The sequence below is a fragment of the Paramormyrops kingsleyae genome, chromosome 6 (assembly GCF_048594095.1).
Source record: "Paramormyrops kingsleyae isolate MSU_618 chromosome 6, PKINGS_0.4, whole genome shotgun sequence".
Taxonomy (NCBI): Eukaryota; Metazoa; Chordata; class Actinopteri; order Osteoglossiformes; family Mormyridae; genus Paramormyrops; species Paramormyrops kingsleyae.
Genome location: NC_132802.1, coordinates 23009068 through 23026858, shown reverse-complemented (window position 1 = coordinate 23026858; position 17791 = coordinate 23009068). Strand labels below are relative to the sequence as shown.

Here is a 17791-nt window from a genome sequence, read left to right as displayed (position 1 = left end):
GATTTGATGGTAAACTTGCTCTTGAGTAAATCTTACACGAACCATTAGCTACTTTCATATTGATGTTAATGCATCGCCTTTCCTACATTGTGCTATACCACAAAATGTCCATACTGTTCCATAAAAATATGCTTATATTATTATTATTATTATTGTTGTTGTTATTATTATTTATTATTGTGGTAGTAGTTATAGTATTAGTAACTGTGGTGTTGCACCTGGCATGAACACACATTCTTATCCTGACTTCACAGGTGCTTCATCAGTGATGGTGGTCTGAGTTTACAATTAAAGTCTGGAAAATTAATGAATGCCTTCGTCCCTATTCATAAAAGGATATTGCATTGGACTAATTAAGCAATGTCTGTAATATTTTATTCAGTCTCAGCTTTACTGAGGGAGTGTTTTATAATTATGTTTTAATTAATGACAGCTGCATTATATAATAATATTTAACGTAATAATTTTTAGAGGTTTTTAAATGTAATGTTTAAGTTGTATATTCGGGAATACACTGAACATGCGTAACGCAAGGGCTAATTGCGGCACTCATTTCTCCATGTTTGTGACTCATTAATGCAGTAGCTTGGGCACACTGGAAAATGCTCTGGTAGAATGATGCATGTTGCCAGATTCACTTTCGTTTGACAGAAACGGGAAGCAGAACCGCAGCGCTGGCCTTGTGCAACATGAGATGGTGATTGTAGTCATTAGAGCACAGGGAAGCCACATATGGTCGAGCGCTTTCAATCACGGGATTGACATTAGTGAGATGGAAGCGTAGCCATGTCCTGGCTAAATGACGAGGGCAGTGCTCTCGTCACATTATGCAGATGTCGTGCTATTGCTCCCTTGGGTTGGTTCCCCTGCTCCCTTGAGCTTTTCCCAGCATTACCTGACCCAGTGACCTAGTTTGATTAAAAGTTGAACTAGCTGAAAGTGCGACTAGAAAAAATTCAGAACTCACTTCACAACGCTGTACAGGCCATCAGTCCGAAGAGAGGGGCTTCTCTGTCTTTACTGTATTAACTGTTGAAACATCGCAATTCCCATTACAGGAATAATAAAGTACCTGCTTAGCCATCTTGTTTCCAATGTGCTTTAAAACTTCAAACTTTTTTATGGCTTACACTGAATTTCTAGGTTAAATTATGAATTTTGAAACTATGCCAGTGGCAGTGCAAAGCTGTAGGGAATTTTAAAAATATATACACACAGCCAAAACTTTATTGATACAGTAAGTGCTAACAATAGCAAATGTATTTGTCTTTTAACAAATATTTCCTGCATTTTCAAATTCAAAATTAAGTCATTTTAAAGTTAAAACATTTATAATGACAGTTATTTATTACATATGAAGCAAATGAAGTTTCACAGGTAAGTTGCGTAATATTAACTATGTACCTGCCTCCCAATGATTTCTATTAAGATATTTATGTTTTTCTCTCTCAAATACTGCTTCAGGTGAATGAGGTTGTTCATATTTCTAAACTGTTTCTTTAAACAGTGCCCCCAGCACCTTTTGGTGGGCCTAAACAGAAGGAGCAGTTGCCCTTAGTGTTTTTTTCATTTTTTGGTTTGACTTTATTGCCATGGGGCATGATTGCTTTCATGGGAAGGAGACATACAAAGGAACCTGGGTAAACAGTAGGTGATGATAACTATTTTACTGTGAGGCCAGATGCTGTAGACCAGGAGTGTCTGGAGAAATTTTACATTTGACCTGCCAAGGGGGTGATAGGCAGACTGGTTCCCCTTATGTCTGATGAAGACAAGCCACACAGTGACCAAAGCACAGGATGAGTGTCACTCTACTCATGCTTGTAGCACTGTTTTGATTATCCTGTGACGGGGTTCGAGCTGACAGACAGAATGATCCTATGCAGTGAAATCACTTAGAACATGGGACATCTGTTACAAGGAAGCCAAGAGTTAATTTGCTTAATCCAGCTACACCATCGGAATTCTAAATTATTTGGATGGACTTCATGAAAAACTCTACTCTTTGGTCACAGTATGGTCAATACAGAATTGTTATGCAAAAAATACTCTCTTCACAAAATGCAATACCCTAGTATTTATTAAATCAAGGATCGTGTTTGTGGTTTCTCTGAGTTGGCTGCAATACTGACAGAGAGCTTTATATTTGTACGGGGGATTTTGGATGCCCTGTAAATTTATTGCAATACCTGTAATGCTATTTGACTTAAGACAGAGATTCCTTGAATTAAATTACAGTAAATTTTCTCCTTCAGAGCACTTTCAAAACATTACCTTTAAGCAATAAAAGCTTAGAATGTATGGTCTAATACAATTCTAGAAGAAGTATCAGTTTTTATTACTTTTTTGTTTACTTGTTTGATCTGGAAGACTTTTTTTTTCTGGGAACATCCCCAAACACTAATATGTGATTCTACTCACTTTCCTCTCTGGATTCTCTTTCAGATTAATGTAGCAGATGCAGCAGGCACTGCTATGGTTAAAATATAGTCTAGTAGTGGTCTGATTCAGAGAGGATCAGCAATGTTTAAAAGAATGAAATGGCATATTGAACTAGCTTCTACAGCCAGGTCATTATAAGTAAAAGCCTCTGCTAAGTGCGAAATATTCCGGATTTACTTTTCCACGGCATGTAGCACTTGACCGACCCACTCTGGCCCACTTCATTTAGGGGCTGTTAGGTTACCGGTTTCCTGTTTACTGCATGAATGCCGAGTTTGAAGTTTCATGGCATGAACAAGTACTTAAGATAAAGTTGGCTTTGTGCACTTCGGTCTGTGTTTGTGGTGTGTGCGTGTTCCTGCCCCACACACATACTGTATACCAAGCATCCTCTCTTCTTTTCACACCAGAAAAAGAAACCCTTCTTGAGCCATTTGTTCTGAGAGACCTGCTTCCTCCCTCCTTGCGGAGTTACTACCGCTACACTGGCTCTCTCACTGTGCCACCATGCAGCAAGGTGGTGGAGTGGATCATCTTCAGCCGGCCTGTGTTCCTCTCCCAACGTCAGGTAAGCCTGGACCCACCGATTGCTTTTAACTGCATAGCTAACATTCCCCGACCCAGCGCTGCCTGACCAGAGCCCCCCCCCCCCCAGCACTCTGACCTTTACTCCTCCTGCTTTCTGCTAAGCAAACAGTTTTTCAAAATAAAATGACAGTAACCACAATGCGCTGGGCTCTCTGCAGGGCGAGGAGTGTGGGGAGGAAGTCTAATGTGAAATATTTGGTTTTCATGCAAACCTAAGTACTACCCTATTCTTAGCAAAAACCCTCCGCTTGAGAGCCACTGTGGCCAAACAGCAGGCCGTTTTGAAACTGCCAGAGCTCTTTGTGACGAGCTCGTCACTCAGCTGCATTGTTACCTGCTGCAAAAGTCTTATTTCAGTGGTGCTTGTGGTTGTTTCTGCAATATGCAGAACAGCATGCAGCTTGACACCTATAGTCTAATTGGTATTCGATTTTTACAGCTTATTTAGACTATTTCGTTCCCTAGATCAGGAGGTCAAATTTTAAGTTCAGCCATGTGTCAATTACTCCTGATGCCTTTAACCTTTAATTTTATCCTTTTTATAATGGGAAAATACAGGCAGAGTAAAAGAAAAAACTTAATTAGCCCAGGTTCAAACACTGCATATAGTCCCAGATACAACCCACACACCCCAAACTGTGTACTCAAATGGCCTGGTATTTGGGCAATATAATTAGTATAATTTAAAATATATTTCTTTTTAGTTTGATTCAGTTTTGTTTGGGCTTTGAAAAATAATGCTTTTTTTTCAATTTCAATCTGGTTTGGCAAATACGGAATGTCATATACTGACATTCACTGGATTTATTTTTGAATCATTTTAATCGAAATGTTTAACTCTGGCTGCATATTAAAATGTACTGAACACATTCACGCGGTGTCAGCACGAGTTATGCTGTTTTGTGTTCTGTGCCTTACTTGCGTGTCCGTAGGCGCAATGAATTATGGTCATTATAGTTATTTCGACATTTAATTCTGAGTGAACTGTATCATGTAATTATGTTATGAGAACTACAACTGAAAAAAGGTCTAGCACAATGATCAGCAAGGAAGAAGAAACAATGTTTTTCCAGTATCTGTGTGGGTTTCTTCTGGGTACTTCCCTTAGTCAAAAAACAGGTGGTTAGGAGAAATGCTGCCTCTGAAATTGCCCTTAGTGTGTGAATGTACCTTATTTCTCATGCCATTTTGAGGGTCCACTGCCTTGTGCTTAATTGGTTTCGACACCATGCTCTGCGTGATGGTTTAGTTTTACATTTATACATGTCAGTGGCCAAGGTGCATACAGAAAGACAAAAACATTGAATTTGTACAACTTGTTGAGTAATAATGATGACTGACACACAGAAAGGGGAGTGCATTCTGATGTAAGTACACCATATAAGGAAGTAGTGATTAAGGAAAGACGTGTCCATTTTTATGCATGTTTAGCTACTGGAAGATAGACTGCTGTTGTGCACTCAAGCTTATTATTCATACCCTGTGCTGCTCCAGTAAACATCCACAGTGTGTTTTCATGGGCGAGCAACATCTGCTGCAAACCTTGGGCAGTCCCAGTACCCTCATTTTACAGCAAGTACAAGAGAGCAGTGAATCATCAGTGAAAAAATTAAACCAAGCCAAAAAAACAAACTGTGGTGCTTACACTGTTTGGAGCAGCTTGAAAAAGGTATAATTTCTATATCAATACCACCAATCGACAACTGAATGCATGTGAATATGTATCGCTTTATTTTTGAGGGAAATAAGGTGCATTTTGGTGTCTCGATGGAAGAGAAAGTGTTTTTCTGCATTTCCTCTCCCTGTCATTTTTTTTTGTCCACAGCCCCCTTAAAATCTTTTGTTTTTAATCAGGTGGTGGGTTACTGAGAGTGACAGAGATACCTTTGTGTTGGCTTTTATAACATCTGGGCTGCAGTTCACCTCCTCACTCCCAGCTACGCAGCAGGTGTTTTAAACACTCCTTGCTGTCAATCACCCAACATCATGGGGAATGTGTCTTGTTAACCACAGTAATCCAGTTCAATCTAAGGTTTGTTTAGCACAGGGGTAGCCAGTCTTATCCAGAAAGGGCCATTGTGTATGTGGGTTTTCACTGTAAATCCCTAATTGGATTACTAATTATAAGACTGGCTGCTTGAAGAGTTTTCACACCTGGGTTTGAACAGCTGACGTAAAGGTTATCCCAGAAACCTGTACACACACCGGCCCTTTGCTGATAAGATTGCCCACCCCTGGTTTAGCATGAGCAGTAAATGAACAGCAAGTAATCTAATAGTACTATATTGCACTTAGAAAACAGGTTCTCATGTAGTACTACCCCAAAGCTGAAATATTTTTTTTGTCAGCCCTAGGATTACTCTACTCACATTTTCACATCACCACCCCCACACGTTTAGATTCTTAAAGTCGTGGGAGTCCCAAAGCGCAGATTCAGCCAGCTTGACTGCTTCCTGTCACGAGTTGTGAGACTTGAAAACAAAAGGGGTTTATTGAACTAAACAGGAGCAGGGAAACAAAACAAGACCCCAAGGGGTCAAAACAAGAAGGCGAATATGGGGAAGGACACGAGCAGGCAGGGGGAGTGATGTCAATGACCGGACTGGGACTGATGAGAAAAACAGGTGCTGAAATACAAAGGCTAACAAGAGGTAACAAGTAACAGGCGCGGCTCATTAGGGCCACATTAGGGAAGAGGAAGGAGGGTCTGGCGGGCTTGACGGGCAGGACGTAAAACTTCCTTCACTATTCACTGTGACACCAGCCAGAACCTGCTGATAAAAGTGGCAAATTCTAAATCACACGTGACAAGCGACATATATGAGGAGCGTAAACCACCTGTCAGTAGAGCAGTGTGATACTGAAAAAAAAAATCACATCATGATAGTGGAAAATTTTGTAATTAATATAATTAAAACAAAATGGAGCTGAAATTTACACAAAATAAATAATAGCCAAATAGAACTGGTTATTATCTAGTAATAAAGTCTGTCAAATAAGTTGGTGATGTTGCCATGAGTTCTGCCAATAGACCGTACAGCAATGCCAGATAATCATTTGCCTTTGCTCAATTTCATTTTCATGGAATCCAGAATATTTCTTTGTATAGTGGAAGGCGAATGACTTTTGGCAACCAGTTCTTTTTTGCTTTTCTCCTCCTCGTTCCATTTTGTTAAAATTCTCACAAATGCACCACACTGTCTATGAGTGGTAGAAATGTCTGTGAGTAAATATATTCTTGATAATCTTGAAAAGGTGCCATCATTAATATTGCAATACTTGCTAAGTTTTACTTTCTATGACAGAGTTCAAATGTTTTAGCGAAACTTAATGTCTTAACCCAACTGAGCACTGCAGTCCTTGCAGTGTGACAGTTACATGGATTGTTGATATTAATAGTGCATGTTGTGCAGCTCTACCTGCCTGTCCTCCACCTGATAGTTAGCCCCTGTGGTGCCCTCCCCCCACTTTCCACCAACCCACAAAGCATTATTCTGCTACTGTAGCATATTATATATTGCCATTCACACCCAGCTATGCTGCTGTTGTTTTAAGCCCTTGGGGGGGGGGGGGGGGTAACTGGCATTAACAGAGGGGCAGGGGGCACATCCTTACCAGTTCACAATAAGCCATTACCTTGGCTCTAGCTTTGAAAGCGCCGCAAGCTGTAGGCAGGCGCATGGTCATCATCTGAGAACCACTTAAGAGCGGCAGGACCTGGGACTGGAGATAAATTGATGCTGACTAAAATTTACACTATAACACAGTTAAATCAAAGGTATAGATGCATGTGCAGTAACTATATGAGCTGCCCGCAAAGCAGGTTATGGCAATAGGAATCTAAAACATGAGTATTTGAACACCGAGCTTGATTGCTATATCTTGTTGTATTAGAATCATCCTGCTTATAAATGACCTTTCTAGCACATAGCCATGATACAGGGAAAACAAACAAAGTCATGTTGTCCAGTTCAGCACATTTATCTTGTGGTTAGACCATAACTGGTAATGATTTGATCAGAAAAGCTTGTCAGAAATGCATTTTCCCAGGCAATGCTTTTGGCATACCCTTTTTATGTGGTATATTGGTTTATATACAGTATTTTGCAGTGTATAATCATTAATCCATTTTAAACCACGCTGGATTCAAAACTCCTCTGACTTAGTCACCCAGACATACAAAAATACCTAATGGGGAAAAATAATGATGGTAACATTTTCTATGAATGCCATGTCTATAGCAGTCTATGAACAAATTCATAACACATTATGATACATTCATAAAGAATTATAAACATAGCTATAAATATTTATGAAAAGGCATAACACATTATAGCTATGTTTATTATGCATTATGAATGCTTTATGAAGCTCTCATCTATAATGAAGTGTAGAACCCTTCATAATGCAATACGAAGCATCCTTAATTCTTATACCTATATATTCTTATATCATTATCATGCATTATGAAGGGATCCATAGTGCATTACAGGTGAGAGCTTCATTGGAGCTTATGAAGTATTATAATCAACAGGAAGGTATCTGTAATTCATTATAGATGACAGCATCAAGTAAACTGTTACCTTAAAGACAAAGAAGTAACAAATGGTTTCAGTGAACTTCACTGTCTGTGGTTGGGGCAGTACAAGCAGAACATGTAATAAATATTGAGACAAGTATTGAAATATTGAGATCACAGGCTTGCCTACTTTGCAGCTGATGGTTTTAAGTGTGACTTTCCCACAGTTTTTTTTTGACTGTCTCAAGACAGCTCAAGGCAAACTTGTTTTTGCATTTGTACCAACTAGCGATGTAAAATTAGTGTTTTTGTATGTCAAATCGTGTAATTCTCTCTCTCTTTATGGGGAATGAATATTTTTGTTTTGTGATTTAGTTTTTTGATTTCAATAGGATGTCATGTATGTCAAGGTGCATAATGTTGAAATGCTTGTAGCCGTCCTTCCTGTGGACAATAGAATGTTATAATGGGTTCTGAGGGCCCAGGGCCCCATCCCTGGCTGCTGAAAGAGGGCGGCTGGCAGAGCAGCATCCTGTGGGGAGGCTATCGATGTTGGCATCAGGCCTTCCTGTTAATCTGGCTCCCTTCTGACGGAGCCGCTTTGTTCCTCTGTTGGCCTCCTCCCTTCTCAGCTGGACGCCTTCTATTCCATCTTCACCACCGAGCAGCAGGACCATGTGAAATCCGTGGAGTACCTAAGGAACAACTTCCGCCCGCTGCAGGACCTGGATGACCGGGTGGTCTTCAAGTCAGCGGTCAAAGATGCTTGGGTCCCGGACCTGTCAGATGCCAGGGAAAATCTGCATGGCACAGAGGCTTCCAAAGGTAGACAGGAATTTCACGCAGATTCTCATGCCTCTTCAAAGGAGCTCCATGTTCATTACAGTCACGCATGCTGTCTCATTCTTTCTGTGAGGCGATTAGACAAGCATGCAGAGAAAGAAATGCTGGACCATTTATTTTGAGAGTCTTAGTTTATAGCACTATTTGAACTTGCTTTTCTGATCTTCCCGAAGAAAAGTGCCGACATTTCACAGATTTCACAATTGCGTTCACACCTCTCAGCGCTTGTGTCCACGTGACTCTGGGAAGGGCTTTTCAGAAGGAGCTTCTCTGCCTGCTCCAGCTGTGTCATTCATGTGGCAACAGCAAGAAACCATAATGACCGGAGGGAGTCACTTCACACCTTCGCTCAGCACAACACAAATATAATAGGCCTGTATACACACGGCGTATTCAGTCACTCACAAATGAACGGCCTGCCATCACAGCAGCGCTCTGTCAGAGCAGAGAAAGCTTGTTTTGGTGAATGACAACAGCCAGTGTCACGGCAGCTCCCCGCCCTCTGTCTGCTTCCTCCCCTCTGAGACAAATAGCTCAACTTTGTTATTAACTGTAGGAAGATAAGTAGAAAAATGTAGCAGGCTTTGCTGTCGATACTCGGCTCGTTCATAGTCAAGTCATAACTGATGTTTTTCTAATATCTTTAGCACTTCATTGTTCATTTATTGGCTTCATTTCATAAAAGTAGCTCATTTCCAGCAATGTGCTTCAGGTTACCCTCTCAGCGATACTGTGAAATGCAGTTAAAGCCATGTAGTTCAGGTTGTTTTTTGTAACAGTCGACACATCAGTATCAGAACCAAATTAGCCATGTGAAAGTAACTTGCTAATCAAAACAGATGTGCTTCCGGGATTTCCTTCTTTCTTCAAATAATTATTCTTTTATCCATTTTGTCTCAGAAAATTGATTATGAGCTACTTGCATGCGCGACTCTCTTCCTGGCAAAACTGATGAAGTTAGAGCAGCCTAAATGAGCAAAGAGTTTATGATAATTCGCACAGCCTAAAAATAGGCTAATATGGATTTAATCTGTGGTGTGAAATTGCCTTTGTGGTGTTAAGACATGACTGATCAGAGAAGGAAACATGTCACAGAGTGGACATGGGGGGGGGGGGGGCGAGGCTTTGGTGGAGGCAGTGGTGTTTTGGAAGGAAGGGGCTGGTGTGTTAGGGGCATCTTAAGTAGTTTTCTTTAATTAATCACACGATTGGTGCCCATGTTTGATTTTTGGCCCCCATCTATGGAGTGAAACTGCTTTTTGTCAGCACTGAACTAGCATGTCATTTGTTAACAAAACCAGACGTGGTCCTGATTTATTCAGTACAGTCCCATGAGCTGCTCAATTTGAGTGATTTTAGCTTAGGATTATAGTCGAAGTGGCACCTGTGCAATAGAAAAGGCAAAGGCTCTGCAAACACGCATGGAATTCTGGGACATTTAAAAGATGCACGTCGTCTACGATTTGGGATTATCCTACTTATTTGTTTACGGAGACTCAGCAAACTCCACAGCTGCTTACTGCAGTGGTGTTCAAACTGTGGGTCACAACCTCCTCAGGGGGGGTCTCTAAATAATTGGGAGGGGTCGTGGAATTATGTTTTGGATATACAACAAAAACTATCATTAGCAATCTGTTAGCCAACCCAGACATAAACATAACACTTGGGAGAAGAGCAGAGGTTTCCACAGTAACTGTTGGGAATGACATTGAAAGTCACATACTTTGTTGATTGCTGTCACTTGGAAATGTCTAGCAGCATATTGTGTGCATGTAATAGTGTATATCACATTAATGAGCGTTTCTGAATCCTGACTGATATCTATTTCCCTACAATGACAATCAACATGAAGTCACTATTAAGGACGTCGAAGTAGCAATGAAAACTAGGCAATAAAACTATTCTAACCATCTCTGTTAAAAAATAATAAGAAGAACTTAACAAAATATGCCACATATGGCTATGAAAATTAGAGGTTCCTTTTTCACTCGGTTGCTCTTCCCCTACTGTTCTCTGGTAATTGGAGCTTAGACACAATAATTGATGCACAAGGTCACACACTGTAATATATGAAGTCAAGAAATAAAGTGCCTAAGATTTTGTACAAAATAACAAGCCTGAACTTTGAAACAAATTTTCAAGTATGTACAGTACTATAACTCTATAGATAAAAATCTACATTCACTATATTTTCTCAAATGTAAAGAACAACAAAGAAAAGTGCCCCTATAATGGTATTTGAACAATATTCTCACTCTCTAAGATTGCAACTTTTTAAACAAAGTACATGAATAGTACCACTCACGGCCTAGTCTGCTTGTGTTTGCTAGGCAGTGAGGTCATTTTTTTTATCCATTTGTGAACTATTTCCATATATTTTTTAACATTTATTTTTAGGATGCTTTTATCCAAAGTGGCCAACAGTAGAGGAAGGGTGCTCTTTGGAATTTTTACCCACAACCTTTGTACTGTTAACACAATGATCTGTTTGTTGAGCTACCATAGACTGCCCCATGTTTCCTGGTTTAGGTACGGATTAGAATTATATTACAGTACTTAACAGACAGCTGTTTTTCACATTGTCCCACTGCTGTGAAAAGTTTTGTTGAGTCCATTGAGGCCTGTGGGGTTAGGGGGGCTGTTACAAAAAGTACCTCTTACTTCATCCTGGGTTTTGTGCATCAATCTTCTGCCAGTGACGGGGAGCCAGTGCTAAGCCAGGGTTTCATTATGCAGTGATTCCTCACAAGCTGGACAAGCCTCCCTAACCTCCTGGAATTTTTCTACTGCAAGGGTCAAGTATTTTTCATGTGGAGCCCCTCCCTATTCCACAAAGCTCTCTGCATCACTCATTTTACTGTTTCACTCCAGTCACTTCAGATCTACTGCCTCCTGCCCCCCCGTGTGCCACCCCTCCCGTCACCTCTGAGTCACCGAATCAGGGTATCCATCCATCTCGCCGCCGAGCTGCCTGAGCGGCCGGCAGGCTAGGAGGAGAGGGGTTCTTGTGGGGCATACTGTCTGGGGTAACATCTGTGCTGGGCTTTGTACCAGCTGCTGTCTCTGCCACACACACACACACACACACACACACACAAAACACTGTGCATTCTGCTGTTCAAGGACCAACCAGCCACTGCACCCCCTTAGCAACCCATGGCACATGGCACATGGGGAGGGCATTGATCAAAACAAATTGGAGTAGGGACTTCTGACCAGCAGATGTAAGACTTAGAATTCTTGGTACTGTTTTCTTTCCCCCCTATTTAACCATTTAACCTTTTAATTGGGCAGTCCTTAAAAAGCAAGTAATGGAAGTCACCCTGGATAAAAGATTAGGTAATTATGCATGTAAGTCTAGGAAACATTCTTTAATCGCTAATGTTCAGCAGCTGAGCAGAACGAAGCCATATTGGTCTGAGGAGGGGACAGAGAGGATGCCTGCCTGACTTGTATGATTATGTCAGATCCAGGAATCCACAGTTTTACCCAATTTCCTGACAGGGTCAGTGATTAAGCACTATTCACTCTGGAGATCATGGGAGCCTGGCTACTGACATCATTTGGGAAGACATGATGTAATATCAGCAGGAGGTTCAGTCCCACGTTTGGGTCTGCAGTGTCACCTGGTGGCTGAGTGTCATAGCACAAGCACTGAAATAATAATTTAAAAATATGACAGTAAATAACTACAACCCAGCCCTACCCCTAACCATAAGTATCCAAATTGAATACGATACTTTTGGCATTTGTAGTTTTTTGATTGCATTCACAGATCTTTGTGGGAACCTGAAAAATGGTCAGGTTTTTATCAGATTGTGGGGGACACGCACACATACAAGCACACGCACACACACACGCACATACAAGCACACGCACACACACACACACACACACACACACGCACACACCATATTAGCACAGACATGGTGCTGGCCTTTGGCAGCTTCGGGGTAAAAATAACACAATGAAACTCTCTACCTGACACTTGCAATTTTCAGGGGGCTATTACACCATTTTGGTCAGAAATTAGGATCAGAATGTTGGAGATGAACAATCAAGCCTTCCCAGAACAGCGGGACATCCGCATTAAAGCTAACCCACGCTGCACACACTGTAACAAAGTTTGCCTTTTTCTTGATTTGTTATGTGTTGTGTGGGTTTTCAGATTTCCTCTGTGCTCTCTGAGCGGTTCTTTGTTGGCTCATTTGCCTCTAATTTCCTGGTTTGTCTTCTGTCGCTTCTGTCACACAGTGTGCAGTAGCCCCCCTGTCAACATGAAGGTCCAGCCCCTGAATAGAACAGCCCTGGTTGTGAGCTGGACCCGACCTCAGATCGTCTACCACCCCCCTATCATCAGCTTCATGATCTCTTACAGTTCGTCCAAGAATGAAGAGTCGTACGAGATCACCAAGGATAGCCACCAGGAACTGGTGAGACCTCCCCTGGGCCTTGTAACTCATCCTGAGAGGTGTCCCCTCTCCAGGGTGTGAGAAGCACAACCCAGGATGCTAGAAGATGTGAAATCAACTGCATCACTACTGTCACTTTGTGTCGAATGCTCACTGCAGTTCCTTTCTAGGGTTTAAATGTGGGTGGTTTAAATGAGTCCATCCACAGAGGCACATGGACCTGAAGTTTACAAGAGCATTCACAGCAACCACAGTACAGACTTTTAATCCTCAAGCTATTTCAGACATAGCTCGTGTTCATCAATCAGAACAGTGATTTAATAGGAGAGACTTTCTCTCAAACAGACGAGGTTCCTTGGCTCTCAGTTTATTAAACAGAGGCGCAGAAGCTGATGAAGTAACTAAACCAAGCCCTCCGAAAAATAAAATGCCTTCCCAGGCACCTGCTGACTCTCTTGAACAACAGATATACAGAATCAGCCATTGAAACGTATCTCCCTGTTTACTACATGAATAAGTTCTCTTTCTCTCACACTCCCTCCCTCTCTCTTCTCTTTCCTTTTCTCTCTCCATTTCTTCTTCTCGTTTCCTTTACACCTCATTTCCATTTTTATTTTCAATTTCCTGCCCAGACATTGTTATCTAGGTCACATTAGGGACTGGCAGGCTTTGCACAATCAGAGTTGAATCAATTTTTTACCCCCTTAAGACCTCCATATTTTATGGTCTCTCGCTTGTAATAACCAGCCATTTTTGAAACGATCGTTAACAGAATAAAAACTGTTCTGCTCTTGCATAAATCAGAAAGGAATACAAAGGCAGCAAATAAACTGCAATAATTTAGCATGAGATATACTTTTGCTGTGGTATCTACCAATCAGCTAGCTCTCAGTAATTCCAAATGATGATTCCATAATGAGAGCATCTGCCCTGTTTATGTGTTGAATTCCCACCTAAGTGTGGTCCGAAGTGTCTTTCAGTTCCGAAAGCCGGACAAAGCACGGGATCTGGTTTCAGGCATCTTCTATGGGCCATGTGAGCATGTTTTTCAGATGGGAACATTCAGGATTTTTCTGGATTCCAGCTCCATTATCTGTCACTCTTTTCATTCCTTTATTCATGCTTCATCCTTTTGTGTCATACCCAACTGACACAAAACGCTCTAATTAAAATGTCACTGGTGATACGTGTGTGACTAATACATTCACCCATGTCCGTTTGTTATGGGTGAATCTATTAGTAGACTGTGTGTTAAACAGTAGCACACTAAGGACTGTCAGTCAATTGCAGGTTTTATCATGCTGTTTCATAATCATGTGTGCCATGTGTGGACAATTCAGGGTAGCGGGATGATAATTCTCTTTGAATAATACATACGGAAAGGAAACATCCTAGACAAGAAGGTATGTGACACACGTGCGGGTTGTTTGTTACGTCATACCTCATGCTCGTGGTCATGGCCGCCCGTGACGGACGGGTAGAATATGGTGCCACAGGGCGGACCCCACGGACAACGGCGCCTCAGCATCTGGCTCTAGTGCCTCGACGTGTCAGCGCGTTCGCAGGCTCGGGGAAGGTAGAGCGTTTTAAAGCGCATGGTGTCTGTCTGTAGAGCAGAATGGCTGTCAGCTGTGGCCACGTTGCTCCATCCCAGGTGTCTCCTGTCCACAGGCTGCTGGGAGAAGCCATTAAAGCCCTGACATCAAAGTGCCACCTGTAGCAGAGTCTGTCATCTTTTGTCACTTGTGTAAAAACAAGCTTGTGTGGGGAGAGGCAGGGCTGCCCTGTCAGTGTAGAGCTCATCAATCAAATTCACACCCCTAGTGTGACTTTAAGTACCAAGCACCAGCTTACTGGTGATAAGAGTCGATCTGCGTGGTTGTGTTTTTATGAGTGTACTTGTTTATGTGTTTTTGTGTCTCATTTGTGTGTTTCTCCTACAGGAGGCCATCATCACACATGTGAATCCTGACAACCTGTACCTCTTTAGGGTGCAGGCTGTGTGTCAGAAGGATCTACGCAGTGATTTCAGCCAGTCCATAGTATTTAGGGGTGAGCCTCAAATGAAGTCTGTTCCTGAATGTTGTCTAATCATTTATCAGCACATGTATTCCTTTTTATGTTTTATTTTTTTGTTATTCTTATTATTTAAATGATGGTTATAAACCTCTTATTCTGGAAGCCATATGGACGTTTTTTGCTATATCAGGAATGTTTGGGAATCACTGATAAAAACTAATTTGCCTCATTTTGTGTTTTGATCCATTTTAATCACTATTTATATGAGTGATATTGCCGATGTTAGAGATTATATTCTGCATTGTACGTAACAATATCAAGATTGTGTAACCTGAACTGCAGCTACCTTGGGTTTGTGTCCATGAGAATATTTTTTCTCTATGCTGTGATTATGATGCAGGTTTTTTTTTTTTTAAATATAACAATGTATATAATCTTGTACTGTTTTAGCGAACACTACCAGGATTTTTGAGGGAACCAGAATAGTGAAAACCGGGATGGTATGTATGTGAACCCGCCACCCAGCAAAGAATGTAAGACTATGTGCAGCAGATGGGGTCCTTGTAATGTGAATATACAGTACATTGTCATACGTGATACCTTGAATGTGACTTTTTGCACACTTTTATAGTTTACACATCTCTACAATTTTCTCCTGTACATCTCTACATTCCTCAGCCAACAGCTTCAGCCTCCTCTGCCGATATGGCTCCCATTAGCTCCGGCTCCTCAACTTGGACCTCATCCGGTCTGCCCTTTTCCTTTGTCTCTATGGCAACCGGGATTGGGCCATCCTCTAGTGGCAGTCAGGCCACGGTGGCGTCTGTGGTGACCAGCACTCTACTGGCGGGATTGGGATTCAGCGGCGGAGTCATCACATCCTTCCCCAGTTCCATGTGGCCCACACGGGCCCCTCCCTCAGCAGCCAGCCCCACTCGCCAAATGACCAAGCTTGCAGTGCCCACCCCGGAGCCAGCGGCATCCCAGAGTTCTGATTCGGACACTATGACAGATGCTGAGGGGGTTCAAAAGGGCGAGAAGGCTAGAAAGGGTCAAAGAGAGGAGGGAGAAAAAGAGGGAGAGGAGGAAAAAGATGAAAAAGAAGATGATGACAAAACAAAGAAAGATAAGACAGCAGCTGTGGAAGGGGGTACTCTGGTCAACAGCACGGTGGCCGGACAACACACTACAACAGGCACTGCATCAACAGCTAAAGAGAGAACAGGGGAATCTGTAATTAAGGAGACAAAGACGGAATTCACAGCAGCGCCATCTATTGTTGTGGAGGACAACTTGCTTACAAACACAAAGAGTTCCATGATGGATATCCAAGAGCCCGACACCTGGGAGACACAGAATGACACGCTAAAGGTGCAGCTTCCTAATAGTGTCACTCTTGGGACCAAGACCGAAAGCGAGGAGCGGAACCGTTGGCCCTTCTCCATCCACACAGGTGAGGGAACCCAACAGCCGATTCCCCACTCAAGTGACAGAGTGTAATCAGTAAAAGAAAAGAGGAAAAAATAAAGCAATGACCCGCGACGGCTCCTGCCAGCGCCATGCCTATGTGCACAGTGTGAATTACTAAACAGTCTATTGATGAACTGAACATTACTGAGTAGCAGGAACCTTTGTTATGTGTTTGTTGTCAATACTGTATTCAGCATATACTGCATGTTACACCTACAATTTTGGCTCAAACATAGCAAACACAGCTCTGTGAAGTATTTTGCCTGTGATTCCCTTTTATTACATTAATCATATTACCTTGATAATTTCAATAACATTGTCTCTGGGCAAAGCTGTTTTATAATTTCTCATTCATAACATTTCATTTAAGTTGATTTTAGTTACGTTTTTATTGCTTTGATTATTTTATTGACTTACTATTGATTGCATTACTGAGTAGGCACACATCTTACAATCTGAAATGCTCTCAAACATCAGTCCCATTCATCTCATTTTCAGCAGAATTTCCATACCTTTCCTGTTTAGATTGACCAGCATTTATGAAACTGGGGAGAGTTAATTGTAGGCATAATATGTCGATAGCCGATCTTTGTGCTAAGAGCTCTCCAGCTGCAGATGGGAATAGTCAGTGTGATAGATCTACCTGCATGTCCCTCCTGCACTGCATGTCCCTCCTGCACTGCATGTCCCTCCTGCACTGCATGTCCATGCCGTAGCTGGGTGATGGTATCCTGCTGCTGTGAGAAGCCGAAGCAATAAGCTTGGAATAAGCATAAAACATTTTTAAGAGAAATGGCTACACATCTCCAAGGACGAAAATGTAATTGGAATAGTCTGGTTTCTGTACAGAAAGATAGGATAAGTGAATACATTCTACCCATGGCTGTCATTCTGTTCCCATTCTTGACAAGATTTCTTTCTTTGCCAAGTTCCGGAAGTCTGCCTACATGTGCCAGATGCTAAATCAAGACCACAGGGAAGAGAATGCAGGCCAAATCATGCTTTTCTTACAAGTTAATAAGTAACTGTTGTAGTGTGGCATCCTCCTCTTTATCATGTGTGGGAAAATTGATGGAAAAACATAGCTACTGTCCGTCAGAGTTTCTGTGAAGTCCTTCACAGCAACTTGTGGTTGACCCATCCCTACAGAGGAGAACAGCATCTCCAACATGACCAAGCACCCCCTGCATGGTTCCAGCAAGATGGTCTGGCTCATCCCCCTGGTGCTGGTGTCTGCTCTCACCTTTGTGTCCCTCATCCTGCTGCTGGCGTTAATGGTGTACTGGAGGTGAGACATGGCCTTCGGTTTCCTGTAAACACCACGTTTCCTTTAGGCGGACATTGCAGGTAGGGAACGTGCAGCTCAGAGTGTCCTTGGCATTTTCACGAAGCTCATTTGTGTGCACCTTCTAGCTGTGTGGGAGACGGAGAACGGCTTTTGCACTGGTGGCCCTGTCTTTGAACTTGACCCCCGTTGGTCTTCTCTGCAAAATTACTT

General features: G+C 42.0%; 1 protein-coding gene across 4 annotated transcripts in view; it reads left to right on the top strand.

Moving 5' to 3' along the window:
* LOC111842311 (receptor-type tyrosine-protein phosphatase gamma-like) overlaps nucleotides 1-17791 on the top strand; it is a 155637-nt gene that overhangs the window by 115416 nt on the left and 22430 nt on the right. For all 4 annotated transcript variants that reach the window (XM_023808791.2, XM_023808790.2, XM_072712905.1 and 1 more), the window contains 7 exons: nucleotides 2853-3010; nucleotides 8182-8374; nucleotides 12647-12825; nucleotides 14748-14856; nucleotides 15274-15323; nucleotides 15502-16276; nucleotides 17443-17581. In XM_023808791.2, coding sequence (XP_023664559.2) covers nucleotides 2853-3010; nucleotides 8182-8374; nucleotides 12647-12825; nucleotides 14748-14856; nucleotides 15274-15323; nucleotides 15502-16276; nucleotides 17443-17581 — 1603 coding nt within the window. The remainder of the gene's footprint in view (nucleotides 1-2852; nucleotides 3011-8181; nucleotides 8375-12646; nucleotides 12826-14747; nucleotides 14857-15273; nucleotides 15324-15501; nucleotides 16277-17442; nucleotides 17582-17791) is intronic.